The sequence below is a fragment of the Rhinopithecus bieti genome, unplaced genomic scaffold, assembly GCF_001698545.2.
Source record: "Rhinopithecus bieti isolate Rb0 unplaced genomic scaffold, ASM169854v2 scaffold_35730, whole genome shotgun sequence".
In the NCBI taxonomy this organism is placed as follows: Eukaryota; Metazoa; Chordata; class Mammalia; order Primates; family Cercopithecidae; genus Rhinopithecus; species Rhinopithecus bieti.
The window spans coordinates 608,300-636,297 of NW_016815070.1; the positions used below are offsets into that span (position 1 = coordinate 608,300).

Below are 27,998 nucleotides of genomic sequence, written 5' to 3' on the forward strand. Positions count from 1 at the left end.
ATTAAGGATGATTTTTTTGTTTTGTTCCTATTAACTTTCAGTCATTCCCAAGCTTTCCACATTGAATGTGATTATTAATAGAAAAAACTCATATAAATAATAACTGCCATATATTAGCTCTGCCTATATACCAGTACCATTCTAAGTGATATACATGAGTGGACTTATTTATTTCTCACAGTAAACCTATGAAATGGGTGTTTTTGTTTTCTCCATTTTACAGGTAGAGAAACTGAGGTAGAGAATGGATGTAATGGCGTAAGGACATAGAGTGTGGATTCCAACTCAGGCAGCCTGGCCCACAGAGCCGTGCTCTTGACACTTGGATATTGCATGGAGACAGCCCTTAATTCCTTGAGTCCAGGAGTCCTTGAAGACTCTATTTCAGTGACGCATAGTATATGGGTTATCTTCCTTTCGGGGTGCATAAAAGATGGGAAGTGCCTTGCACATAGTAGCTGCTAAACAGATGTTTGTCTGCATGGTATTGTTTGAATACTGCCCCACAGATTCTACTTTGAATCTAACTACAATCCCTTCTGTTGTGGTATGAACCTTTTTTCCCCTACTACCCTCTAGGCAACTACATTGCTTCATACCCATGATGACTCTGACGGAAAATTTCTCTGGAGTCTTTTTTGCCCGAAGCCCTATAAGGCAAAAAAGCCTTTTTCCTGGGGCATATTTCTGAGACCTTAGTCCATTTATTTGATTCTTTTTTATACCCTTCCCAGAGTGTCTCTCCAGCTCATGCTTGAGCTCTGGACACCCAAACTAATCACAACACTCCCCCACCTGCTCCAAACCCACCTGCTCCAAACCCAGGGGAGGAGGGAGAGAGAGAGACTGTTGTACAGGTTCTCCATGCTCAAGTCTGTTTTCCTACGCCGGTTCAATGCTTGCTTGGGAATGACAGACCTGTTTATCCACTGTGTCTCCCTTCCTCTTTAATCCACCAGCTTGTCCATGGTTGCACGTCATTAGGGGCTTAGAAATGCAGGCTGCCTGTGCACCAGAAAAGGTGAGGCTTATGTTCTAATGTGGACAATGAGCAACCATTAGGAGCATGAGCTATCATTCCATAATCATACACACAACTTAAGGTGGCCAGTGAATCTCTGGAGAAAGCTTCTTTAATGAGCTGTAACATGGCTGGTCAGAGTAGCAGGCTAACAATGAAACAGGAAGCATGGCTTCCAGCTGTATTGAGGTTGGCAGGAAAGTGGGTGCTTTGAGTGGTTATCCAAGCAGCTGCAGCTTCAGCACTGCAGAAGAGAGACAGATTCACCAGGGGCTCTGGAGAAGCACGTCTGAACTGGACAGTGCAGGGCCCAGGGGAAGGGGTGGTTCCCAGAGAGCAGAGAGGCTATCACTGTCGCCAGATGAGTATTTTCAGCCTGAGGAGATTTTACCTCTTATTTTATTGAGTACACTGTGGTACAAGCTGCTTTAATGTCCACTGCATTATCACACTTGCAGATGCTTGATATCTGATATGGAAAAATCAAGGTATGCCACTGATGTTTTAATTTGCCTTTCTCTATGTGTTAAGTTGAACAGCTGCACATGGGGTTTTTAATGACTACATAATATGCTAACATATGGGCACATCAAAACTTGTTTGGAAATTTTCCTCTGCCAGGCCGTTTGCATTTTTCCAGTTGTTCACTGTCGTAAATCCAGGCAGTGGCAAGTTCAAAGCAGTGAACATCACACCTTCCCTGCCCTAGGTGGGGACAGATTGCATTGCTCTTCCCCATCACTTTGGCCTGTGTTTAGGACTCCTCTGCCGTCTTACAACCTGGGGGTGCCACTGACTGTAATTCTGGGCAAGTTGCTCCTTTTCTCAAGCCACAGCCTCCTAAGATAAAAAAGTGACATTTCTAGAATGATCCAGCCTCACAATGCTGTATTCTCACAGGACAGTCTATTAAATCATCAAACTCCCTTTCCTCCTCTGGCAAGGAGGAGAAAACCACCTTCCCATCAACCCTAGATCATAGTACTTAGAGCTTGTAGAAGAGTCTGCCAGGAAGTTAGGACCTCAGACTATGACATGGTCAATTTTTAAAACATTTTATTTGATTTTTTAAAAGCTCAGAAATAATATATGATTTTTATATTAATGCTATAAAATATTTAATTTTGTCCAAGTGCTTTCTCTTCTGATTTGGGAAGCAGAGGTTAAGAGCATGGGCTCAAGAGGCAGAGGCCTCATTACCCTGGGCAAACTTCTTATCTGTGTCTATTTCTCCACCTGTAAAATGGGGATAATAACAGCACCTCAGCAGATAAGTTTGAGGGTTTTAAAATCTGTGCCTGACACACAGTAAGAGCTCAGTAAGAGCTCAGTAAGTAGTATCTCTCAGTAGTATCTGAATTTCATAGGAATCTGATGACCTCCGTTTTTATAGCACCTGACAGGATCCCTCGGGTCTGGGAGTCCTCACTCATGAACACTTTAGACAGAATGAATGAAACAGGAAGAAAGTGAGCCACAGAGAGGTCACGGGACAGCTGGCTTGTGTCAGTGGCAAAACTTGAACATTGATACCGTGATTTACCTGTTTACCTGGGGCTGTCTCCGTTTTGGTCTATGCAAACCTACAGGCAGTTAAGAGCAGCAATTTTCAACGTGGGGAGTTGGAAGAGAGGTCACAAAATCCATTTAGTGGTTCATAAGCAACATAGCAACGAAGTCTACTAAAATAGGAGATGGGGCATCATCAGAGTAAGAGGTATTTCTTACATGGTTCAAAGTCAAAAAGTTTACCTTGGAAAGGTAAACATTGAGCTTGGGCATCTGTGTCAAGCAAACTCAAGTCCGAATCCTGATGCCTTAAGCTACTGAAAGGTGCCTGACACTAAGTGAAAATGAGGAAGAGGGTAATGAGGATAACGATGATAAAGATGCTGTTGACTATGGTGTTGATGATGATGGAGGATAGCTAACATGTATTGAGTGCTTAGGAGGCACCAGGCACTCTTCTAAATATTGACTCATCAGTCTTCACTACAACTTAATGAGATGAGTGCTGGCATTAGTTCCATTTTTCAGAAGAGAAAACAGAGTCACAGAGATGGTAAGTGATCCAGATAGCAAAGATCGTAAAGCTTTGGCTCCAGAGTCCATTCCTTAACTACAGTGCCATCCTGCCTCACAAGTAGGTTCAATAAGTATAACCTGTTTTCGTTATGATTTCAGAAAAGAGCAAGACTAAAGGAGGCACCAGTGACCCTGGCCTTGGACACTCCCAGACCCCCATGCTGATTGTTCTGTGCTACTGGGAGTTGGGGGCGGGGTGGCATGGAGACACAGAGAGGCTTACCTCATCTCTAGTTTGCCTGGAGAATGTGAGAGGAGAAGGTCCCAAATGGCTTTAGGCAGGCACCAGAAAGAGGAAAAATGAAAACCATGTTAAAGATAAATCGAGCCGTTCTTAAAAGTTAGAAAGTAGACTTAATTAGGACCAGCTCTCCATGTCCAAAACCACAAAAGTTAAAATGGGAAAATATTTCCAGAAATGCCCATTATGTGTTGTTAAAAAAAATCTAGAGTAAAATATATGTTTTATTTTATACATGCCTCCAGCTAAAAATTATGCCTTTACTCACTCACACTAAAGATGAGATTGCAAACCCAAATCTACACAGCCTCGAATCAAATTTAGGTTGCTTGCTAGTGTTGCAGTTTTCTATCGGCCAGATCTTACTCAAGCTCCTCAAAGGAGAAAAGGGGAAAAGATGAAAAAGACAAGAGAGGGGTGGGGAGAGAACCTTTCCTGACAGGCTGTGGCATGTCAGCGTTTGCTCCTATTCCATTAACTGGCCTTCTCTGTCGTCTTGCCTTGGTGCCCATGATGGCACATCTTTCATCACCGTGTCTGCTGTCCTCCTCTGAACTCATGGAAGGGCCACATGTAATTAGATGAGGTCAGCCGGGGGTGGGAGAGGAGAGCCAGGCTCACTGCTCCTAAACAGGACCTCCAAAAAATCAGATACAGGGTCGCTCCTGTTCACTGCCTCATCAGCAAGGTCATTAATTGACCCAGATTTCTCAGAGGGCATTTAAAGACGATTCATCTTAGGAAAGGCTAACCCCTGTCTTCCAAACGCTTGGCCCTTTTTTTTTTTTTTTTTTTTTTTTAACTACTGTGTAGGAAAACGTCTTTAACTCGATTATGTTTCGAAAAGTGATTTCTCCATGACAAATCAGTACCCTTTTTGAAAATGTACCTTGTCCCCAGAGACATTCTTGCTCTGCATTTTAGCAGGTCTCCAGGAGTTCACTCTCTGACTCCCGGGATTCATCAGTATTGTCGAGGCTCTTTTGTTATTGTCCTGAAGTTTACACGAGCCCCCCAAATTGAAGATGAAGGTCCCTTATTTATTGTTGTTAGCCTGTCTCCCATTGTACACGAGCAGTTGGGTGTTTTTTCTTCAGCTCTGTTTTCGAGGTATAAGGCTCCACTGCACGCTGAGGATGCAAGGTGTCCAGATTACATGATAAACCAGGGAAGAACTAACACACTTTTCTTTTATCATTTTAGTTGAGAAATGCTATGGTGAATCGAAAGACGGGGAAGTTTTCCATGGAGGTGAAGAAGACAGTGGACAAAGGGGTACATTTTCTCAAACATTTTGCCGCTTAATTTAAAACAAACCACTGTGAAAATTAGCTTTGAAAGCTATATCTGGAATAAATATCTTTCGCTGAGATCATTTTTCTCTTGTCTTTACTTATCTCAAACAAGATTCATGTAGTACTGTTAACCTGATCATAGTGTGTCCATTTATTTTTATTTATTTCTGAAGACTTCACTTAGCAGACTAACCATGTTTTCTTTTCTCTACGACTTTTTTTTTTTTTTCAATCTAGAAACGGGTTTTGGTGATGACAAATGACTACTATTATACAGACATCAAGGGTACTCCTTTCAGGTAGAGCTGACCATAATACATGGACATTCCATCAGACCCATCAGTTGTGTTTGTACAAAACCTGCTGACACTCTCAGAACTCATCATCTGAAGATAACCAAACACCCTGCCAAAAGGCTGGAAAGAGTGAGGAAGGGGCTTTTCCCAGGCTGCTTTTGTTTTCCAGAAGGGGGGGAGATGGTTCAGGCTCACCTAGGAGAACTCACTCAATCTGCCGTGGCTTTGCATCTCATTGTCAAGCAAATATGCTTTGGGGGTTCCCACTAAGGGTGAAGACAAGTGCAGAGGGTTACCAGGGTCCTTAAGCATTGAACTTGCTGCTTTGTGAGTTCCATTTCACCTTTTATTTCCATGACCAAAAAAAAACAATCCTTCAAACCTGGAGTTGGCATATCCATCCCTACATGTTGTGCCTCTGTTTCCATTTCTCTGAACTGTCCTTGTGTGCTTGTCTACTTTTGAATCTGTTGTTTCTCTTTGTAACAGTCCTGAAAAATGGCTTTGCCTCATTGCCTGCTTTCAGATGTGTATGTAGCATTCTGAAGTTTCCCACTACTATTAACTTAGTGTTGTAATTCATTTTGTAAAAATTTATTTCAGTAGGCCTGCTTCATGTTCCTGAACTGGTGTCTCAGAGCTAAGGAGAGAAGGAGTTTACTGACTATAAAATAATCTGAAAAATAAATTCTAGCATTATTGTCCTAAACTGCCAAGGATCATGGGTGGATTCCATGTGGAACCAGGAGCAAACAAGGAACACATGAGCTGCTAAGTGGGTTTGCCAAGTAGTCTTTCTAAAGTAAGAGACTATGTTTTAAAACATAGTCTCTTGCTTTAGACAAAACAGAATGGATCTTAAATCAAACCAGTGAGTGTGAAAAACCTATTAGACTAGGGAGAGGATTGGGCAAAGAAGCCTGCAACACCAATGCAGTTACACTCATGTGGTAGAGGAAGTTTTTGTTTTTACCCTTGAGAAGGGGTCAATTTCCTGAGTCCCAAACTCTAGGGGATGGAGAGACCCATCTCTGGCTGAATGCAGGGCAAGGGTGTATAAAGAGCAGGGCGCATAGTCCTTGGGAGGGCATCTGAGAGAAGGGCTTGCTGGAAGGGCGAGCAGTTTGCCACAACTCTGAAAACACAAAGAGCAGCCAATTGCTGCTGGCATTTCCAATCAGAAATTACTTTGAAGCAGCTGATTGAACCTAAGAAAAACCAACACCAGTGATAATCAGTGGGGTTTTGAAAGTAAACGGTTGGAAAAATTGTTTACATATTATAAAATGGAAATGTGAAAATGAAAATTAAAAAATGTTAGCCCACAAGTCTGTTCGAGTTGATGCCAGGGATTTCAAGATCTGCTTTGTCTCTCTGCACAGTTTAGGTGTGGCGCTCTCCAGAGGTCATGGGAAATATTTCTTCCGAGGGAATGTAACCATCGAAGAAGGTAAGATGCTGCCTGGCTCGTCTTATCCTTTGGTGTGGGAAGAAAGCTCGGGAGCCAGCTATTGAGTTAGCTGAAGAACTTGTTCATCTGTCCACACCTCTGACCAGTCCCTTGGACATTCCACTCAAACAAATGCCTACTTGGTATTCTTAATACCTTTCTTCTTCCCTGTTGTGCCTAGAATTCAGAATGGCAGGAATTCTAATTCAGCGTTGTGATTTAATTTACTTCTATTCTGCTTTCATCCACAATGCTATTGACTGTGAGTTACTCATAGTTAACAGCTTTGTGGATGAAAGCAGAATATAAGTAAATAGGAATCATCCCTCAACTATATTCTTCTCATACATAAAAATCGGTACTTGGGAGAAATACAAATTTATGAAATAACTCATGCCCAGGGGAAACCATGAAAACAGAGACATGAGAGCCTTAGTCTCTCCTACACAGTTGAGCCACATATTTCACTTGTGTTTCACGGCAGCCCTGACTGCTGTGAGAAATGTGATCATTTAAATGATTTACATAGGTCAGAGGGAGTAAGTAGCACCTTGAAGTTCCCAGACTGTCTTGTCTTCATAAAGCACAGAGGCACAGTAAACTCTCAGCGAACAGGAGCAGTTGTGATAGCTCTTTAAATTTTAAAATTGCTGTCACACATGCTATCCTTTTCTTCTCCCAACTACCCAGTAGTTCAGAGAGGTTACCTGTCCCAGTATTAGGAGCTCACAGGATGGTAGACATCGTTTCTGAAGGGCCCCACTCCCTGAGTTGCCTTGAGTGACTCACTTACAGGTCATTAGATTTTGCATGTCCGCAGAGAAGGAGTTGGCCCAGAACAGTAGTCTTTCTGGATATCCATAGGGAGGACAGTCAGGAATAGGAAGGTCAATTATAAACCAAGTTTTAATTGGTCAGAACTGATTACACATGCGTGTGGTGAGCTTCCAGAAGCTGGGCCATCCACAGCGCTCTCAGGTGATGCCACACGGCATGAAGAAGGAGGTGAATGTTCCCTGAGACACCAAACTCCTAGATAGCCTCTGGTTTACTGCCGATGGTCCCTGCCCGTGTTGTTTCAGGGATGTTCGTTTGTGCTTCCCAAGTGATTGTGAGATTGTTTGGGGGCAGAAAGGAAATTAGAGGGGCTCACTGTGAGCTGGGCAGGACCCAGAGTGTGCCCACCAAAGAGCTAACCGTGTGGTCTCTCTTCTCAGAGACACACCAGAGAACACAGGCAACTCTGACTTGGGCAAGACACTCTCCAGGATGTGTTCTCAGGACCATGTTTTCACTTCTAGAATTTTCTGGCTCTGTGGACATCACTGCCCATTAAGCCAGAAAATTCATGTCTAAGCCATGTGAGGTCAAACTGAAGAAACAACTTATGATCAGAACAATAGAAGGAGAGGTTATTAAGGGATTAATTGCCTCTCATGGGTCTGTTCCCTTGGTCAGTCTTCAATACGTGGGCCTGTCCCTCCCTTCCTCTCTCTCTGTCTCTCTCTCTCTCTCTCACACATACACACACACACACATGCATGGAGACACAGATACACACAGTTGTTTTGCATTGTCTTTTGGATTCTTTTTCAGTCACTGTCTTCTTCCTGTATGTTCCACAGCTGTGAGGCTAAGCGGTCACATACTATTTCAGAGCTAACTGTAACCACTATGCAAGAAATTAGCTCAAATCCTCAGCAAGGGGGAGAGTAGCTGCTTATCCACACAAATGAGGTCATATCTTCCTCTCTCTGTTGGTCCTCTGTAAATAAAAAGCCTGACAATCCTGCCAGCTTTGCTGAGTAATAGAACTTAAGAAAGCTGCTTCCCCTTGGGCCAACTAGTAGAGGGTCTTATCATCTCCAGGAGCCATAGTGTGATTATTGTTCTGTTCTTGGAGAGGGAAGGAGTTCCTTGGGGTTGGCAACCACACTTCTATAGGATCTTCAATAAGGAGTAACTCCCTACAGAATGTAGGAATTTTCCACATGCTTTGCCAATGCCAGAGATTACAAAGATGGCAAATAGGTAGATTTTGGTCAAAAATATAAAAAGTCATTACCGAGATTGAAGGTATGGGCTATAGTTCTACCTGCTGAAATTGTTTCTTTTATGAATCTTTTAATCTTTTTCAACACTTCATATCTTTTGTTGTTGTTGTTGTTGTTGTTGAGATGGAGTCTTGCTCTGTTGCTCAGACTCGAGTGCAATGGTGTGATCTCAGCTCACTGCAACCTCCACCACCTCCTGGGTTCAAGTGATTCTCCTGCCTCAGCCCCCTGAGTAGCTGGGATTACAGGTGCATGCCACCACTCCTGGCTAATTTTTGTATTTTTAGTAGAGACAGGGTTTCACCATGTTGGTTAGGCTGGTCTCGAACTCCTGACCTCGTGATCCGCCCTCCTCGGCCTCCCAAAGTGCTGGGGTCACAGACGTAAGCCACTGCGCCTGGCCACTTTATATCTTTTATATGTATTGCACATGATAATTGTTCAACAAATTAGAGCTTATGTCATTATTGTCAGCAGTTCAAATCATCAGTAGATGTGATTTTTATCAGAAGGACCAACTTCAGAGGTGAAAGAATAAGAGAACAATTAAATTTCCTTGGTGCCCTAGGAACCCAGAGAAGAAGCAGTCAAAAAGATCTTCCTGATAGATCTCATCTTTTCTGAGTTTCATTTATAGGTCCTATGAAATATAGCCAGAGAGGATTTTGTGAATGAGGTTGGGAGGATGGGAACTGCAGCTAGAAAAACAGACTTGACACCCTTAACCCAGTTTTCTGGGAAGGTACAGTCCCTCCTCAGGGACTTTGCACTTGTTATTCCTTCTGCTGTGAGCACCCTCCCTGTCACCTACATGACTCTTCCTTGCCTCATTCAGGTCACTTGCTCAGTGAAGCCTTTCCTGACCTCCATATAGTTACAATTCTCTCTCTCTCTCTCCTCTCTCTCTCTCTCTCCTCCCTCCCTCCCCCTCCCTCTCCCTCTCCCTCTCTCCCACCTCTCCTCTCTCTCTCCTTCCTTTAATCTCTGGGGTCCTCCCTGTTGTTCCTTTTCCTTTTAGCCCTCACCACCATCTAATATGCTCTCAAGTTAAATTTTAATATAATTTACTATCTTTTTTCTGCCACTAGAAATTAAATACAATGAAGGCAGTGATTTTTGTCTTGTTTTATTCACTGCTATATTCTCAGGGCCTAGAATCATACCTGGCGTATAACAGATGCTCAGTAAAATTATAGAAGAAAGGAAGGAATGGGAGGAGGGCAAAAGGAAGGAAGGAAAGTTGTTTGGTTGGGAAAGGAAAAAAAGAAGAAAGGCTGCACAGATGGATGGATTGCACTAGGGACTAATCCCTATCCCATTTAACTGTTTTCTGGCACTTGTGAGTGATGCAGTATTACTTGTATCTCATGGTAGATATAACTCAAAGAGCTGACATGGCATCCCCAAGGTCATTCAGCCTATACGTGTTGGAGCCTGGATATGCCCACTTGGATTATATGCAATGGTGTTCATTCTAATGTATTCTCTGTTTTCTGTAAAATCAAGCAGAATTGTGTGATAGGTCTAGTGTTTTGCTACTTCTTTTATAGATTTGTATTTGAGAAGGAAACTGGAGTCCTGAGTGTAGTAAGATGCTATCTGTCATTTAAGAAACTAACTTCCCAAAACAGGCTATAAGCATCATGGGAGTTCCTGAGGTCATCATTCAGAAGTGTATGTCTGCTGATAACCCATTAAGATCAAGCCACTTAAAAGTGCAAAGAAACAGTTATCCTTGCAGAGACAGGATGGTCTGGAACCTTCTCTAAAAACTCCCAGATTCTCTGCAAGCACCAGCTCCCCTAGTTTCCTTCCCAAAGGATGACCATTTTCACTTAGGATCGTGTAACAACTAGCAATCTTTGCCGCTCAAAAACAGTTGAGTATTGACGACTTCATATTGTTCAACCTATAGTTTCACCCTCACAACCACACATCAATTAGGGACTATTATTCCTGCTTTTCGCATGAAGAAACTGACATTCAGAGAAGTAAAGTAACCTGATGACATCACACAGGAGGTCAGTGGCCTAGCCCGGTTCCCAACTCAGACTCAATGGAGCACCAGAGTGAGGGTTTCTAACAGTCCTGTTAAGCTTCTCCCTCCAGACTCATTTGTGTATCCTCTGTCTTCAAGGGGTTAAGGTTTTCCTGGGATGAACAGCCAGGGAAGGTGGCAGTGCTGGCTGAGTGAGGTGGAGATGGGGAGAGAGTCCTGCCTGGAAGGGAACTTGTTTATTTTGCTCAGAGTCCCTGCTCCAAGGCAGGTCCCTTAGGGTTGATGTCTACCCTTAACCCACCCCACAGCCCTACCCTAGAATATCTGAAGCGCACAGGAGGATCAGGGGAGTGGTGCTTACTCATGAACCCCTTTTCCTTGACCCCTAGGCCTGCATGACTTAGAACATCCCGATGTGTCCTTGGCAGATGAATGGTAAGAATTAAACCATCCCTCCTTGACTATGGCATCCTTCATTGCCCTCTTTGATTCTGCATGGTTTGTGCTCCCTTGCCCAGTTTTCCTGGTTCCAAGGCAAAGGAAGCAGATGCTGTAAATATTGACATGCTCTTCTTTTGGGCCATGTCATGTTCTTAGGTCCTACTGCAACACTGACCTACACCCTGAGCACCGCCATCTGTCTCAGTTGGAAGCGATTAAGCTCTACCTCAAAGGCAAAGAACCTCTGCTCCAGTGTGAGTATGCCTTCAAAAGTGTGTTGTGTTTTCAGGGGTAATGGTGGATAATGAACTCAAAACTATTTTTTGGCCTCAGTTTTTAAGGGAAGCTTTGCTTTGGCAGAGATTATTAGTCACATGAAATCCAATCAAACATCTGCTTCCTGTAGGAACAGGAGAAAGAATGTGGATTATGAAAAATTGCACAGAATCCCCAATCCTGGTTTAATTGTTTGCACTGGGCTTTGAACCCTTCTGAACCATTTAGTCAAGCAACTGAATAGGATGGAAATGTTAGAACTGGAAGGGACTGTAAATATTTGCTCATCTCCCTTATTTTGCAAATGAGAAACCAAGGCTGGAAGTAGGATGTGTCTCATTCAAGGCTGTATCTAGGTCTCCTGGTTCTCCCAAGAATGGGGTCACGACAGGGTCACATAGCCTCTCAGTGTGGTACATGCTGAGTGTCCTACCTACCAAGCATCCCCTTCTAGGGGAGCTCAGTGAGTAAGAAATCTCTCAGCTGGTGCAAAAGAGACAGGAAGAGCAGCAGCAGCCCAGGATGCCCCTCAAAAGCAGGAGCAGACCCTATACTCTCACAGGATAACTCCAGTAGCTACAGTTTGGGCAGGGGGAGAGCCACCAAAACTGATCATGATATCTGCCCCCACATCTAACAAGCATTATGTATTCAATGACATGAAAAGTGCTTTACATATGTAATCCTATGAGAAGTGTAAGGAGATTATCCAACTACTAAATGACATCTCCATAGAATGGATTTACTTTTCGGGATATGTGCTGGTGGAGAAAGGATCAGATGGATATCCTACGAGCCCAATATGTCATTGTCTTTGACTTTTTAAGGACATATTTAAAAAACAAAAGTACAGAGACAATATAAATAATACATTTGTAGTCACCATCCAGCTTTACGCAGTCTTAATATTTTGCCATACTTACTCCAGGTGCTTTTTAAGGAATGAGACATTACAGATAAGGTTGAAGTCCCTGGGACCTTGCTCAGCCTCATTTCCCTCCCAAAGAGAATGACCTTCTGTATTTGTTCATTAGTCTCAATAATTTAATGCTATTCCTACAAATGTAGGTATCTATAAACAATATGTAGCATCAATTTTATTATTTTAAAATATATATTAAACTGTATATGTATGGTATATTATATGAATTACTATATATAATATGTACAATATGTGCATAAAATATGTATGTATTACAACTTACACTTTCACCCATTATATTTTTGAAATTTGTGTTGATCATTTAGCTTTAATGCATTTATTTGCATTACTATATAGAATTCCACTACATAACTTACTGTATTCATTGTCTTACTGATGATAAGTTATTTCTAGCTTTTGCTTTTCCGCAAAGCTCTTTTTTTTTTTTTTTTGCCCCCAGTCAAGGTGAGGACTGGCCTGTCTCATGTGATAATTAGTTGTCCTCCTCTGCAGAGTGATTTGAGACTTCTAGGATGCCTCTCCTAGACTTACCATATGCTCTCATTTCTTGGCCTCTTCCACAGAGCTCTACCAAGAGTCCCTTTGGATGGCAACAGACATTCTCCTTTAAAATGAAACGATTCTTGGCCGGGCGCGTTGGCTCATGCCTATAATCCCACCACTTTGGGAGGCCGATTCAGGCAGATCATTTGAGGTCAGGAGTTTGAGACTAACCTGGCCAACATGGTAAAACCCCATCTCTACTACAAATACAAAAATTAGCCAGGTGGTAGTGGCCTGTGCCTGTAATCCCAGCTACTTGGAAGGCTGAGGTAGGAGACTGGCTTGAGCCTGGGAGGCGGAGGTTGTGGTGAGCCGAGATCATACTACTGCACTCCAGTCTGGGCGACAGAGTGAGACCCTGTCTCAAAAAAATAAGCAAATAAATAAAAATAAAATGAAACAGTTCTTAAATAGAAGGAAGCACAAAATAAGAATCCCAGTGGTTATTAAGCTATGGTATCTCTTTCCCATGTGACAACAGGCTGAGAATTTCAGGGTGCTCAGTGATTTCAGTTTTAGGAGAGGACAGAGATAGGGATGATGACAGCCAAGTGTTCAAGGAGTACTGGCCTGTGGCCTCCAAATCTGGGACTCAGCCTGCTGTCCATGGCAGGAAGCACAAGATGGGGTGAGAAAGCAGGAAACAGAAGTGTGAGACACTCAAGCTTCTCAGTTGACTACTTTCTTGCCCAAATGATTTGGAGGCTCCTGTGTTGCAGGCATACCGGGTGTCAGAACTGTTTCGTATTTTCAACTGGTGGGAACTTAACTCATAAAGCAACACGCCTCATGAGAAAGTAGCCTGCAGACACTGCACAATGAGCCCATGAGTGTCTCTCATGCCCCTCTTCCAGCCCTGCTAAAGTGTCCTCTTGTCTGTCCCTCCCAACAGGTGATAAAGAATTGATCCAAGAAGTCCTTTTTGATGCCGTGGTGAGTGCCCCCATTGAAGCATATTGGACCAGCCTGGCCCTCAACAAATCTGAGTAAGTGGTTGCACGTGTCCTCCTTTCATGGCCATTTCCTCACCAACACTCCGAAATATGGTTATGGTTTAAAGAACTAAACTGTTTTAGGAGCCTGGTGTTAAAGTTCTTTAATTTTCTCCCAAGCTCCAAACCACAAGAGCTAGAGCAGATTAGCGGCTCGGGCTTGGATGGCAAGCTCCTGGCTTTGACATATAATTTGTTTGAGTTTTAACGTTACATGAAATTTGGTACGCTGAGGTAGGGTGACACTTCCGAGAGAGAGGGAGGCAGAAGGGAACTTCGTTTCCTGCCTCGCCACAGCTCTCTCTACTTTGCAGTCTTGAGGGAGCTTGGGATCTGGGCCAGGTTAGGTTGAGTGGGACGGAGAAGTGAGAGCTTGATTTCATAGGGTGTCAGATATAACCCTGTGGTTTTATTTCTAAAGTGGAGGGTGGAGGGGCTGCGGGCAAGGCCGTGGTAGTTGATATCAAAGACTAGGATGAGAACTGCTTTAGCAGCTTATTATTATTTCTTTACTATTGTTAATTTAAGTAGATTATTAAAGATTAAAAAGAAAAGGAAGAACCATTCCTTTTCTCTTATATCTTCATGTGTTACATGATTCATTTCTCTCCACTTTCCTGTTCTTCCTTAGTTCATTCCCTCATTTTATCTTCCCTTCCATCATGTTTCTCTCCATTTTCCGATTCAGTATTTCATTCCCTCATTGTATCTTCCCTTCCATCCTGACATTCATTCTGTTTTCATTTTCATTCATTCACTCATCAAGTCTTGACTGTGTGTCTGTTATGTGCCAGACTCTGAGCGAGGTGTTGGGGAACTAGAGAGAAACCACACAGATAGAGCCCTTAACATCGTGGCACCTGTGGTATATAGTGTACTGTATTATTAAGAATCATAACTGCTTTGAAGGAAAAGTAAAGACACATAAAGTGTAACAGATCTAAAGTGGAGAAGGAAGATGGGAACTAGTTCAAGGTTCAGGCAGCATTCTAGGAACAGCACATACAAAGGCCCTGAGATGAGAAAGTATTTGACACATTGGCAGAATTTAAAGAAGGTGGACACAGCTGACATATAGAGGATAGACTGAAAGATGTCAGAGGATGAGGCTGCAGAGGGGCTGCATGGCTCAGGACCTTGGGAGTCAGCTTAAGGATTTTGGATTTTATACTCAGAGCATTGGAAGATCACTGAAGGATTTTAAGAAGGGGAAGAAAATGATCGGATTTGCATTTTACAAAAAGATCTCTCTATTTCTGTGTGGAGAACAGAGGGTAATGGAGTAAGAACAATAGTAAAGGTTCCTACAGTTTTCCCAGGGATTTGTGACTTGGACCAGGGCAGTGGGCACAGAGAGAAGAGGTCCACTTGTGGCTTGCTTCAGAGGCAAGGTCCCTAGGACTTGATGATGGGTTTGTCTTGTGAGGGCAGGGAGGTTGAGCCATCAAGGATCATTCCCAGGTTTATATCATGAGCTATTGGGCAGATGGTGCTATTTGCTAACCCAAGAGACACTGGGGGAGGATCAGGTTTAGGGCTGGGCATGGCCAGTCTCTCTTCTAGACATCATGAGCTTAAAATGGCTGAAAGTCTCCCAAATGGAGATGTCAGGTAGGCTGTTTAATATGCAAAACTGGAGCCCCAGAGAGACTGCCATTTTCATTATTAGGGGTGTCTTTGGACGGCTTGCCTTCATGGCATAGATCTTATTTCCCGGGAAGCTGGCAAATAATTGAGCCCATCCTGGGGTTTCTTTCTCTAGTGAACCTTGAAGTGTTTCTTTTCAGCTCTCATGAAACTCAAAATCTTGAGCAAAGGTTGCTGATTCATTCCTAACACATACTAAAGATTTCCAAAATGGTAACTTGCTTTGTAGTCCACATCTGTAACTGATTGGACAGCCTGGCTTTCCAATTTGGTGTAGGCTACAAGCAGAAATGCATAGTGTTGGTTTTTATTCAGCCCTTAAATACTTAAAGGTAGCATCCACCACTTTGACTTTCATCAAAGATCAAGTAACCAAATGACCTTACTTTGAAGATAATGTGGAGAATGCTTTGGATCAAATTGCTAGTAGCATTTAGAACAGAGAAACAAGCTCAAGAATTGGTGTTCTCTTCATACATTTATTGTAGGATAAAATTATGTGTTTGTGGGCCGGGCGCGGTGGCTCATGCCTATAATCCCAGCACTTTGGGAGGCCAAGGTGGGCGGATCATGAGCTCAGGAGATCGAAACCATCCTGGCTAACACGGTGAAACCCCATCTCTACTAAAAATACAAAAAATTAGCTGGGTGTGGTGGCGGGTCCCTGTAGTCCAAGCTACTCGGGAGGCTGAGGCAGGAGAATGGCATGAACCCAGGAGGCGGAGGTTGCAGTGAGCCGAGATCGTGCCACTGTACTCCAGCCTGGGCGACAGAGCCAGACTCTGTCTCAAGAAAAAAAAAGAAAATTATGTGTTTGTGGAGAAAGGCCATTTGCTTTTTGCACAGGAGAAATATGCCTTGCAAATCTCCTAAAGCATATAAAATTTGCCTTGGAAGTTGAAACAAAATGATATTTAGTGAATTTTTATATTAGTTTTCCTTGCCAAGGCCGTTCTTAGAGTTCCTATGTGTAGCCTCCTACAGAGCTATCGGAAGAAGCCATTTCTTTACACATCTCTTTGGGGTTGGTGGTGAGAAAAAGGCCTGTGATCTGGTAGAAGTGATAGGTGGGTGCCCCCACAACTGTGTGGATGTCAAAACCAATTCCAACCACGTGGAATTCTAGGCTGTGGGATGCTGCAAACTTGGTTCCACGGCTCAGTTGCTTTAATGGCAGATTCCACAAATGATCTCAAGACCAAGAATAAACTTGGTAGCATTAATGCAAAAAGCTAGTCCTAAGCCCTAATCCTTCCCATTCTTAGCCTGATGTCTTTGAACTTGCACCCAGAACCTTGAAATAAAGATGTGTATATGGTTGGAAGTAGATTTTTTCCACATGCTGCTTTTGTTGGCAGGAAGTTCTTCATTTTTCCTGCCAGTATTACTGTGAAAACTTTTGTTAGGGATACAAGTTGGCAATCTGTGCTTTTGTGTGTGTGTGTGTGTGTGTGTTTCTATAACTTCTTTTAAAGTTCAAGTTTCAAAACTACTATTTGGTAAAACATTCTGTGAGTCTTAAAATGCAGTGCATTATCTGCTTACTGTCTAGAGGCCTTCCTCTGACGTCCGCTGTTCTGTTTCAGGAATTCTGACAAGGGTGTGGAGGTTGCCTTCCTCGGCACTCGCACGGGCCTCTCCAGAATCAACCTGTTTGTCGGGGCTGAGCAACTCACCAATCAGTAAGTAGGAGGGAGCCTCTACAGGGGCCCAGGGAGCTCCTGAAATGGAACATTCAAAGGGAAGCTTATTTCATTTCTTGATTCCACTACTGGTAGAAACATAATTTAGGCCACTCCAGGCCTATTGAGATTTTTCTTCTCTGTTCTACCATGGGGGCCCCAGCATGTGCTTTCACCTGCCTGTTAGTCCTTCCACCACCCTTTGTTCCTCACGCTTGTTGGCTTCTGTCCACTGTCCTGGAGTCCTCTCCCGCCCTGATGAGTCATTTCAGAACTCTGGGAGGTGGTGTGGCTGCTAGGGGAGCCGCCAGAGGGAGGAAACACTCATCTTGTAACAAATGGCTTCAGGGTATTCAGCTGTTCTGTAGCTATGCTGAGGAATTCCTCCTGCCTGTACAAAAATCAGTGTTCCAAGTCCTGTTTGTTTGTTTATGTTTTACTAATAAACCTCTGTGCCTCTGTGCTTAGCCTGAGGGGCTGCAGAGCTCCACACCCAGGAGTGGGCCCTCTGGGGACACTGGGGTTTGACAGTGTCTCCTTGGACTTCCAAAGAGACCTGGATGGATGGTGGGCAGAGAGTTTCCGGGTCTAGTACCCAGATGCTCAGCCCCTGTATCTTCAGAGAGCCACAGGCCTTCAACGCATCAAACTGGTGTTTCACCAGTGCTAGTAGGTAGACTGTGAAGTCTTTCCTGAGTCTGTTAATAAGTTTTTTCAATTTATTTTCTCTGAAGCAAGAGAGATTGTTAAGACATGGACAAATGGGTCCCAAGATTCAGAAAGTTTGAGAGTGGTTTGCAAGTGTGTGTGTGAGTGCAGAGGTTACCACAGCCTTCAGGGTTACCCCACAGAGGGTTAACCACAGAGGTTACCCCAACCTTCAGGGTACCTGGAGGTGAATAACCAAGCCACAGGGTAGCTGCCAGTTTGAGAGGGGTTGGCTCATCAGGGGTCCGAGGAGGCAGTGCTTCCTTGGAACTTGACAGTGCTGTTTGCATCTGCTAAATGAGGCCCTGACACCCACCATATAACCTTACAAAACCAAGTCTGGTAAATGACAGATCAGTCAATGTTTAGATATTTTAAGAGACTGGCTTTGAATTCTGTTCCAGGACTTTGACCTTCTTGATACTCACATTTATCATCTATGAAGTTTGATTATAGTTGCAACTTGATTTTTAAAGCCTTTTTAAAGCATTTTACCCCCCTCAATTGCTTTTCCAGAGAGCACGTTCCTGGGAGGTACTAGAGGTGCTGAGATACACGTTACCTTCTCCTGTTAGGATCCAGATAGGCAAGAGGAGACAAGGGAATTCTTTTTCTAATACTCAATGAGAAAGTCTGCTGCTGGTATTGAGACTGAAACAAGAAAAGCTGCAAAACAGTAACAATAAAACATGACACCTTGCTGGTCTGACAACGGTGTTATTGTGACAGATTTAAAAGACAAAGGACCACAGTAAGGATGCTGGGAGGTATACTTGGCTTATCTCACTTGGGTGTCTTCATTCTGTCCACCTGAAAAGTGAGAGCAATGATCTCTTTTGGTTACTGTGAAGATCAGAAAAAATTATGGATGGGCTGGGCACAGTGGCTCATGCGTTTAATCCCAGAACTTTGGGAGGCCGAGGCAGGCACATCCCTTGAGATCAGGAGTTCAAGACCAGCCTGGCCAAGATGGTAAAACCCTGTCTTTACTAAAAATACAAAAATTAGCCAGGCGTGGTGGTGCACACCTGTAATCCCAGCTACTCAGGAGACTGAAGTAGGAGAATCACTTGAACCCAGGAGGTGGAGGTTGTAGTGAGCTGAGATTGCACCACTGCACCCTAGCCTGGGCAGCAGAGTGAGACTCTGTCTCAAAAATAATTTTTTTTTATGGATGAAAAATTTCTTTGGGAAGCTAAAAATTCCTACAACTATGTGTTCTATTCTCTGTGGCATTACGTGACCCACAGAGTGGGTACTCATTGACGGTTTGGATGGATGAAATCTTCTGTCTTCAAGAAACTCCTATCCTTGCTTCATATAGAGGCACCTTGATATCTATTGTCTTAAGATCTTATCTGCCTATCCTCTCCCGTCAAATGGTATTTGTCAAGATCCAGCTATTTGGATACACTCTCTAAGCCAGGCTGAGAAAGTTTTTAGCATTTCTGACTTTTGGTTTAGTTTTCGCTTTTGACTAGGGCGTGAAAGGCAGAGCTTAAAGTATTGGGCAGAGAACTTGATAATATAAAGTTGCTACCCTGCAATTATCTCGTACTATCATCAGTCTCCTACACTGAGATTTCATCCCATACCCCTGCCACCTGCATTTGGAAGTAGGTCAATCATACTGAAACTTGGCTGTCACCCCCAAGAGTTATAATACATTCTGTGCCTTCAGTACAACCTCTCACATCACCAGTGACGTTTGCCTTCACAGCATACAGGCCTAAGTTTACAGGGTAACCACTTTACCCCTGCCCTTTCAACCACTGAGAACAAAAGAAGCTCTGGCTTTAAGAATCCCATTTATTTGTTAGAGCCTGTTTTCAGTGTCCATAACACTCTTTCACATATGGTGTTATGTAATTCTGATAGAACCCTGGTAAAATGCAGCATTTTTATTGTTCCCATTTTGTAGATGAGTAAATGGGGGTCAGAGACTCAATTATTCACTCAAAGTCACCCAGTTCTTCCCAGAACCTAGACCAGCCTGACACACCACTGCAGTAGCTCCCAGTATCCAGGAGGAGACTTTCACCTTACCCAGAAGGATCTTTCTTCCTGAAGAACATTTTTGGGATTCTGTAAATTCAGGTCGCTCCTTCCCGTTTCCTCCAGAATCGCTGCCCAGTACTTGGCAGAGGCCTCCAGGGTTTCCTGGCAACTCAGTCCTTTCACATTGACACCAGGGCTAATGGGGATCAAGTACTGCAGGCTCCTGCTGGCTGGCCTGGGTGCCAGCACTGTCCCGGGCAGCAGGGCACTGGGCACCCAGATGTGCAGCATTCCAGATCTATTGCCAGCCACCCACAAAGCCTGAATGTCACCATCTGAGGACCACTTCACACCTTCTAACCGAGCTACCATCTCATCTACTATGACTCTTGAAAAAGGCCCCCTGTGGCACCATTAACCTGTGCTGCATAGACAGGGCACCTCTTAGCTGTAATGACCACTGAACAGACCTGCTGGGAGTGCGAACACCTTCTGATCAGCCGTGGCTGCACCTGTGTGTGGAAAGCAGCAATGTATCCTGCCATGGGCCAGGCAACAGAGGCTCTTCCTCACACCGTCCAAGTCAGGTTTATGAAGAATTTCATGTCTAGCGAAAGAAATGAAAAGGCTAAAATTTCAGTATTCCTGACGTCTGATGACTTTTAGATCAGGAAACATTATCACTGAATACAGCAGCCTAAGGAAGAGCTTGTCTACCAAGATGAGCCTGGAAGTCCTGACGTCCAGCATTCTAGATAGCACAGGGGATCTCTGCACTTTCTTAATCTTGCACATGACTCCAAAGTTGGCCTTGGCCTTCTGAATGAGAGAAGAGTGCTTTTTAAAAAATTTTCTTTTAAACATTTTTAATTTCTGGAGAGTCATTTTGTCAGTAAGAGTCAAGATCAAATGCAAGCAGCTATGCTATGTCAGACCATTTTTGACCTGCAATTACCAGTTCTAGGAGCACAAAATTTTATAGCAGTATTAACAAAGTAGAGCACTCATAAAGATGGCCATACAGACAAAGGAATTTAAAAGAATTAAGAAATTTTATTTTTGAAGATATAGGAAATTGTGTTTAATACTGGAGGAGCTCTTATCTGGAGATGAGATTAGATTTATCTTGTGATCATTAAGCATATACCAAGTGCCTGCTAAGAGCCAGGCCCTGATAATATTGGGAAAAGGAAGGTCCCAGACCTTAGAAAGGAGTAAAGACATGCTAATACAAGTTATAGGGAGGTAGATTCCAGAGCTATCTACGAACCTGGAGGGTGACCTCCAATGGCATGGGCCTCTTCTCTAAAAGTGGGCACTCTGTCTTTGGTAGAGGTGAAGGGTGAAGGGAACGCTGGGTAGACACACCCTGCAACTATAGAATGCTTTCCTGAACTGGGTGCCAAGTTCAGGAAACCAACCAGTTACAACTTAGCATGAAAATTTCCCTCCACGGTCCTTGCAATCCAAATCTATGCTGCAAACTGCTGGGTTGAAAGTGGTGCCATTTCTGCTTCAACTGATGGCCTGTTCCCTACCTAAACGTTACCCCTGATTGGTCTCCCTTCCGTAAAAATGTCTGCAGCAGACTGTGGTCTAACCAGGCGGTCGTTCCCCCACCGCCTGAGTTGCACTGTATCAGCTAAGATAAGGCACTTCAGGTCCTGGAGAGCACATGTGAATCTCTGGAAGGATGTCAGGTCAATAATCATGCCTTGGGACTTGAGTATGCCTAAGGCTCTGTGAAGAGTGCACACATGTGAACAAATCTCCTGTCCTCAGAAATCTTGGGAGGTCTGGGGAGGGGATATGATGATTGTGCAGGCCAAAAATTAAATAAAAGGCTATATGAAAGTTACCAAGAGTGTGGGGGCCCAGGGTGTGGCAACAGCTTGCATGTGTCTCTGTGGATTCATGGGGTAGATGGTAGATGAGGCGCACTTTGAAAATGAGTGTGATTTTGAGAGGAAACGATGGAAAGAAGAATGCACCTAGCCTTTCCGATAGACAAGCTCTCTGTGCAGAAGGCAGGGAGTCAGTAGAGGGCAGGGATGCACACAGGGGGCATGAGCAGGCCTGTTTGTCCAGAGAGGAGGCAGGTGAGGGAAGAAGGGTGTAAAGATCTCAGTGTGGGCTCACATTTACTTCCTTTGCAATTTTTCTGAGAAGCATGGTTTACCTTCTTTACACTTGCTCTAAGAAGAATGAGATCTACTTAAGAAGTTGATTCTCTGCTGGGCACGGTGGCTTAAGCCTGTAATCCCAGCACTTTGGGAGACAGTGGGTGGATCACAAGGTCAGGAGATCGAGACCATCCTGGCTAACATGGTGAAACCCCGTCTCTACTAAAAATACAAAAAAATTAGCCAGGCGTGGTGGCGGCCACCTGTAGTCCCAGCTACTCGGGAGGCTGAGGCAGGAGAATGGCGGGAACCCAGGAGGTGGAGCTTGCAGTGAGCCGAGATCGTGCCACTGCACTCCAGCCTGGGCGACAGAGCGAGACTCCGTCTCAAAAAAAAAAAAAAAAAAAAAAAGTTGATTCTCCCAAGGGTATCAGTATATATGTTTGGGTTTTAAAGCCAGACAAAGCTTTACCCACTCAGAGTCTGACTCCCAGAGCTCTGCAAGATATTTTTGAGTAATCTGGGTGCCCAGTGTTAAGTCAGGCCCCCTGTATACTGAGAAAGGCAAGTTGGGGTTCTAAAAGTGAACACTGGTTTTACGTGATGAAGGCTGTCGGGGTGCTCCAGGCCCACCTTTACTCTGCTGAGTGATGCACGTTCTTCTGATTCTTTTCCACTTCAAGGGACTTTCTGAAAGCTGGCGACAAGGAGAACATTTTTAACGCAGACCATTTCCCTCTCTGGTACCGAAGAGCCGCTGAGCAGATTCCAGGGAGCTTCGTCTACTCGATCCCGTTCAGCACTGGTGGGTGCCCTTGTTGGAGGCGGTCTCTGTCTGTCTGGTCCAGTGGGTCTGGGCATTGTGTGCAGGGTGTTGAGGAGCTGCCTGAATGCTGAAAGGAATCAAGTTCAACCCTCAGAGCCAATGCTGAATATTGGGTCAGCCTTGAACCAGTGACCTGTTCCGTAAGCGTAATAGCCTCAAAGAAAAGGAAGGTTTTTCCTTTACCAAATTATGTAAATGTATTTCAGGAAGGAGGACTGATGTTTTGCACCCTATAGGATTTTAATACAAACTTGTCAGTCAATTTTTTTAAATGTTGTCATGGCCCCACTTAGAGAAAATTCAAGCATCCCTTGCCAGAACCTTCAGTGAGTCACATCCCTGCAGAGGTCCACTGTTCCCCATTTGAACTGAATTGATTTAAATTGATATGCCGGACTAAGGACTGACTTTGTATAACCATGTGCTCCCTTGACAGGAGCCTGCAGTCACCAATGAGAGGCATGTAGCTGATTGGTTTTTCAGTCCTAAGAGTTTATGATATGATAGTATAAAAAATTAAAGTTACCTGCCTCCAAAAAGAACTGAATGCTATCTTATTTCGACTAGTTTTAGAAGCAAAGCATACTGGAAATGCTTAAGTTTTCCTTGTTTTCTTTTTCCTTGCCTCATGCATCTGGTATTTTGGGTGCTCACTCTATACTGCTTATTGCAGAAACTTGAGAGATGAATGAAACCTACTTCTGTAAACTTGGGTTGCTCTGGAAAGTTCAGTCTGTAGTTATATTTTACATATATCAGTTCCTTTCATATTAATCTTTTACAAATACTCCTAACTCAATCCTAAGGGAAGTTCTCCAGTGTTTGTGCCCAATCCTCCTCCCTAAGGCTTGGTGCTTTCTCATTTCCATGACTGAAAATGTTTTCAGAAAGGGTGCTTTTGAAATTTGTGGAAAACAAAGAGTGCTCATATAATTGGTTGAGTGGACTCATAAGGAAGACAGTCCCTCATCAATGGGCATATTTAAGGAGAGACTGAATGTTATTGATTAGATTCTTTGCTGGTTGGGATTTCAGACTAGATTTATCTCTTAGATTCTTTTCAGGTCTAAGATTCTTTGGGTCTGTGTTCCTTTGCTAATAGACCTGTATGTATGCCTGCCTATAGTTATGTGTGCTTTCTGAAATATAAATTTCCAGGTGTCTGAAGCTCTTTGTCTGTCTTTCTTTCGTTCTTTCGTTCGTTCGTTCTTTCCTTCCTTCCTTCCTTTCTTTCCTTTCTTTCTTCTTTCTTTCTTTCTCTGTCTTTCTTTCTCTCTCTCTCTCTCTTTCTTTCTGTCTGTCTGTCTCTCTGTCTTTCTGTCTTTTTTTGAGACAGAGTCTTGCTCTGTCACCCAGGTTGGCGTGCAGTGGCGTGATCTTGGCTCACTGCAACCTCTGCCTTCTGGGTTCAAGCAATTCTCCTGCTTCAGGCTCCTGAGTAGCTGGAATTACAGGCGCCCATTACCATACACAACTAATTTTTGTATTTTTAGTAGAGATGGTTTTTCACCATGTTGGCCACGCTGGTCTCTAACTGCTGACCTAAAGTGAGCCACCCTCCTGGGCTTCCCAAAGTGCTAGGACCATACCTGGCCTGAAGCTCTTTCTTTATGCTTGTCTGCACCATACTTTATTGCTGAAAATATCGAGAGACAGTGAACTTTTTCATTCTGCTGCAGACCTATGAATAATAACATTGTCTTCTATCAAGCAATCTCTTAAGACTTTGTTTTTACAGTCCTCTAAAGAAAAAAAGAGAACTTAGCTTGCTGTTCTTCTGATTCTGGAATCATCGAGTTAACTGAAGCTATTGTTGGATTGGTTTTTGGTAACTGGGATTTTCACCAAACTTTCAATGTAATGGTATAATGAAGTGAGTTTTACCTCGTTCATGACAAAGTTACAGATGATGTAACATCTTAGGACATTTCGTAATCCCCTTAGAGTCAGGGAAAATCTTAAAAATCACCAACTACAAGTCTCTGTGGTTGAGCTCTCTCCAATTTTCTCTACTATGTATTGAATACCTGTGCAAACTAGAAAAGAAACTGGTTTTTATTGCTGCTTAAACTTGGGCCAGGAGAAAATTTCTCATTGCTTTGGTCATAAGTGTATTCAAATTCAGGTTTGACTTTTCCCTGCTTCTCAATTCAATTGGAGGCATTGAGCACCTTTTAGCAGGTGGGCATTGGACTAAATTATTAACTCCAGGCATTCAGAATTTGTGCTCAGTATCTTTAAATTCATGGATATTGGAACCATTGCTGGTAATTGAAAATCTCTTAATACTAATGCCGTATTGTTGCCAGAATAATAATAGTTTGGAGTGAAGATTATGCTCTAGCTCTATCGCTGTTTAGAATAATTTTGCCCAGAAAAACTGAGCTCAAAATTACAATTTTATAGATCAGTAAAGATTTCACCAATGAATCAGAGCTAAAGTCGCCAACTGGTAAAATAATTTCAAAGCCCTCATATAGCTCTTCATGGCTATGTTTAGACAGGCAGTGTAAATGTGACCACTGACACAAGTAAACACTGCAATTTGAAACCACAGATTACCAAAAAATGTGGTCCCTCGATGGTTGTCAATGGTTTCGATGTGAAGAGGCTGGATGTTCCCCAGTGCACTGGTGGTCATAACTCCGCTCGCTGGTTCCTTCAGCTGGGAGGACTCGCAGCACTGCACTCATGGCCTGGCAGCGTAGGCAAGGCATCCACACCCCGGAAGACTCTGGGGTCTGGGACCGAGCCCCGGAACAATTTGCAGAGTTGGTGACTGTGGACCGACATGATCACTCTCTTAACGTGCACACTGTAATTATCTTCATTTTTGTTGTGGTGTTTTTTCTTCTTACAGGACCAGTCAATAAAAGCAATGTGGTGACCGCGAGTACATCCATCCAGCTCTTGGATGAACGGAAGTCTCCTGTGGTGGCAGGTAAATAATGGATTCAATCCATGAAGACAAAGTAAGCATGGTGTCCATTCATCCGGCCAGTGGGCTGCTTCTGCGTAGCACGCTTATCCTCCAAAAAAGGTTTTCAAAGGAGAAAACAATTTTAAATTACTTCCTTCTCAGCTTGGTGTCATCTCCTTCAAACCAAGACTCTGACAGCTGGTGGTGGTTGATGTGAAAACAGAAAACTTTCCCAGGGTTTCTATCCTTAAACTGAGCCAGTAAGAAATTGTCAGTACGTGCCAAGGAGAATTTCTCGATGGTAGGTAGCATGTTCATTCAAAGTAAACTCCAGATCTCCAGCTTCTGTGTCATTAGGATGACAGTGGGCATACAAGGAAATTGCAGGTTTGTTTTAGGCAAACACAAACTGAAATGTGCCCTTCTCCAGAGAGACTGAGATTTTCATCCCCCTAATCCCCCTGGATAATTAGAGGTAGCTGTATCTGCAGGTGCTGGGTTTGGGACCAGGGGAAAGCCAAAATATTACATGACTGAGAGTCTCAAATTGTCAGAGAAGTCCTGTTTCTGGCTTTTTCCATTTCTCTCACTTTTTAGGAGTGTCAGCAGTTGTCTGTGGATGGCCAGGGGCTTTCATTGGTGGCATTTGGCCTAAAGGGCTGACAACTACCAAAAAGCCCTCTTTGAAGACAAATGCTGATACAAAAACAAGGCCCGAGGGTGTGCCTGGCACATGGTTTATTCTGATCACTTTGGAGCCATTGGTTGATGGGTGGATGATATGCTCCAAGCACCGTCCTGGTATTGGCTGGGTTTACTAAAGAGAGCGATTTTTGTTTTCCAGCAGTCTCCCTCAATAAGTTGTACTTTAGGATGACTTTGAACATCTACTTCTGTGTCTTCACATACTGAATATTTGTGGGAAGGAGTGCAGATGGCGCAGATGGAGGAGACCCATTTGAAGTGGTTGTTCTTTGGCGAGGAAATACTACCTCCCCCTCCCCAACTTTATTTCTGACTTGGCCTATGTATAATTGTATTAGTAGGGTTGAAAGATCTGGGGATAGTTGCCCTGGTTATTCCTGAGTTACTGGGTATGACAAGGATGACAGCCTTATGTGTCTGACCTGTGGCTCGTCTTGAACTAAGCAGACCTATTCTTAATCAGCCAGGAGATACGGGCTCTGAGGATTCACAGTTGCTGTCTTCAGATTTTGTCACTTAATGTCTCATGTTCCTTGAGGAAAGTGGGAGACAGGATCATTTAACTTAACAAGATTTATTTATGCTTACAGGAGGTCAGACTTGCTTACCTCCAGGCTGGTCCAGCGAGCTAATTCTGAAGGCATGTTATCTCCCGGGAGCTGAGGCCACATGCAGCGGCTGTCAAAGACATGGTCTGGCCAGAATATCTGGTCGTCTGTTTGCAATTTCTTTTTAAAGCCCTTTCTTTGGGTTTCTAGTTCAGTCATCATGAAGGATGAGCCCTAAGGTCACTGTGCCTGTACCAGCCACCTCTGTCCAAGTTTACAAACTATGCTCACATGTTTCCAAATGCCTTCCATTTCATAAGTGCCTATTTGGCTGAGTATGGGTGAAACGTGGTCTGAGCCTGAACACTGTGTATCCAGTCTAGAGAAGAAAGTGCACTTTCCAAATGCTATGCCAGTCTATTGTCGAGTTGCATCGCCGGCCGTAGACCACAGGCAGGTCACAAGACACAGTTTGGTCCACCCTGAGTGGGTGGAGAAGGCACCCTCCTATTTACTGCTTCTCTGTGTATGTCAAATGGTCCCCATTTTCAGAAGACAATTACAGAGCAAGGCCAAGAAGCAAGGTCATTTAAAGAACTGTATTTAGTCCTTACCTTTTAGAATTGGTGATTATTAACCTTTTTTAAACTTTGTTTGGTAGACATAAAACAAAATTGCTTGGTGTTGATGTTGAAGCCTGCTGTGGATGCAGCCCCACAAAGGCAGTGACCTCAAGAAGACCTCTCTGTCTCCAAAAACAGAGTGGCCTCTTCAGCACCCCCGCCCCAAGTTTTCCTGACTCTGACTCAACCATCATGTCACTGTGTGATTAGGTTTGGTAACTTTCCTCTGTGTATTTTCCTCAAATTAAGTAGACACTGTTTACCACTCTAAAATTAAAAGGCAGCTTTTAACTGGGGAAGAAGCCTTGTTTTGGCAGATGAAGATGAATATGTGAGCAGGCTTTTCTCCCATCAATGTGTCCCAACAGCAGATGGGAGACAGTCGACTTGCAGGAATGTTAGGTTTCAATGAAATCCTTGTGTTAAAGTGGAACTCCTCTGAAAGAAGAGGTGTACAACTATGCAAATAATTATCGAGGACTCCTTGGAAAGGCCAGCCTCACTCCCAGGTCTGACCTGGTCATCTCATGTTCATTGGCTGTGTATGTCTGGGGTAGAAAGAGGTTTTTTTGTTTTATTTTC

At 43.6% G+C, this 27,998-nt stretch overlaps 1 protein-coding gene and 1 long non-coding RNA gene across 3 annotated transcripts in view; one reads left to right on the top strand and one right to left on the bottom strand.

The window, feature by feature from the left end:
• CACNA2D3 (calcium voltage-gated channel auxiliary subunit alpha2delta 3) overlaps positions 1–27,998 on the top strand; it is a 753,656-nt gene that overhangs the window by 553,756 nt on the left and 171,902 nt on the right. For both annotated transcript variants that reach the window (XM_017852939.1, XM_017852941.1), the window contains 9 exons: positions 4,551–4,622; positions 4,880–4,941; positions 6,321–6,388; positions 10,831–10,876; positions 11,039–11,136; positions 13,537–13,630; positions 16,870–16,965; positions 22,478–22,599; positions 25,481–25,561. In XM_017852939.1, the coding sequence (XP_017708428.1) occupies positions 4,551–4,622; positions 4,880–4,941; positions 6,321–6,388; positions 10,831–10,876; positions 11,039–11,136; positions 13,537–13,630; positions 16,870–16,965; positions 22,478–22,599; positions 25,481–25,561 (739 nt within the window). The remainder of the gene's footprint in view (positions 1–4,550; positions 4,623–4,879; positions 4,942–6,320; positions 6,389–10,830; positions 10,877–11,038; positions 11,137–13,536; positions 13,631–16,869; positions 16,966–22,477; positions 22,600–25,480; positions 25,562–27,998) is intronic.
• Positions 154–26,950, bottom strand: LOC108515800 (uncharacterized). The gene is made up of 7 exons (XR_001881627.1): positions 26,854–26,950; positions 22,395–22,687; positions 20,142–20,278; positions 4,237–4,477; positions 2,565–2,703; positions 1,819–1,861; positions 154–1,265 (listed from the first exon to the last, which is right to left on the bottom strand). It is a non-coding gene; the product is annotated as an uncharacterized LOC108515800 (long non-coding RNA).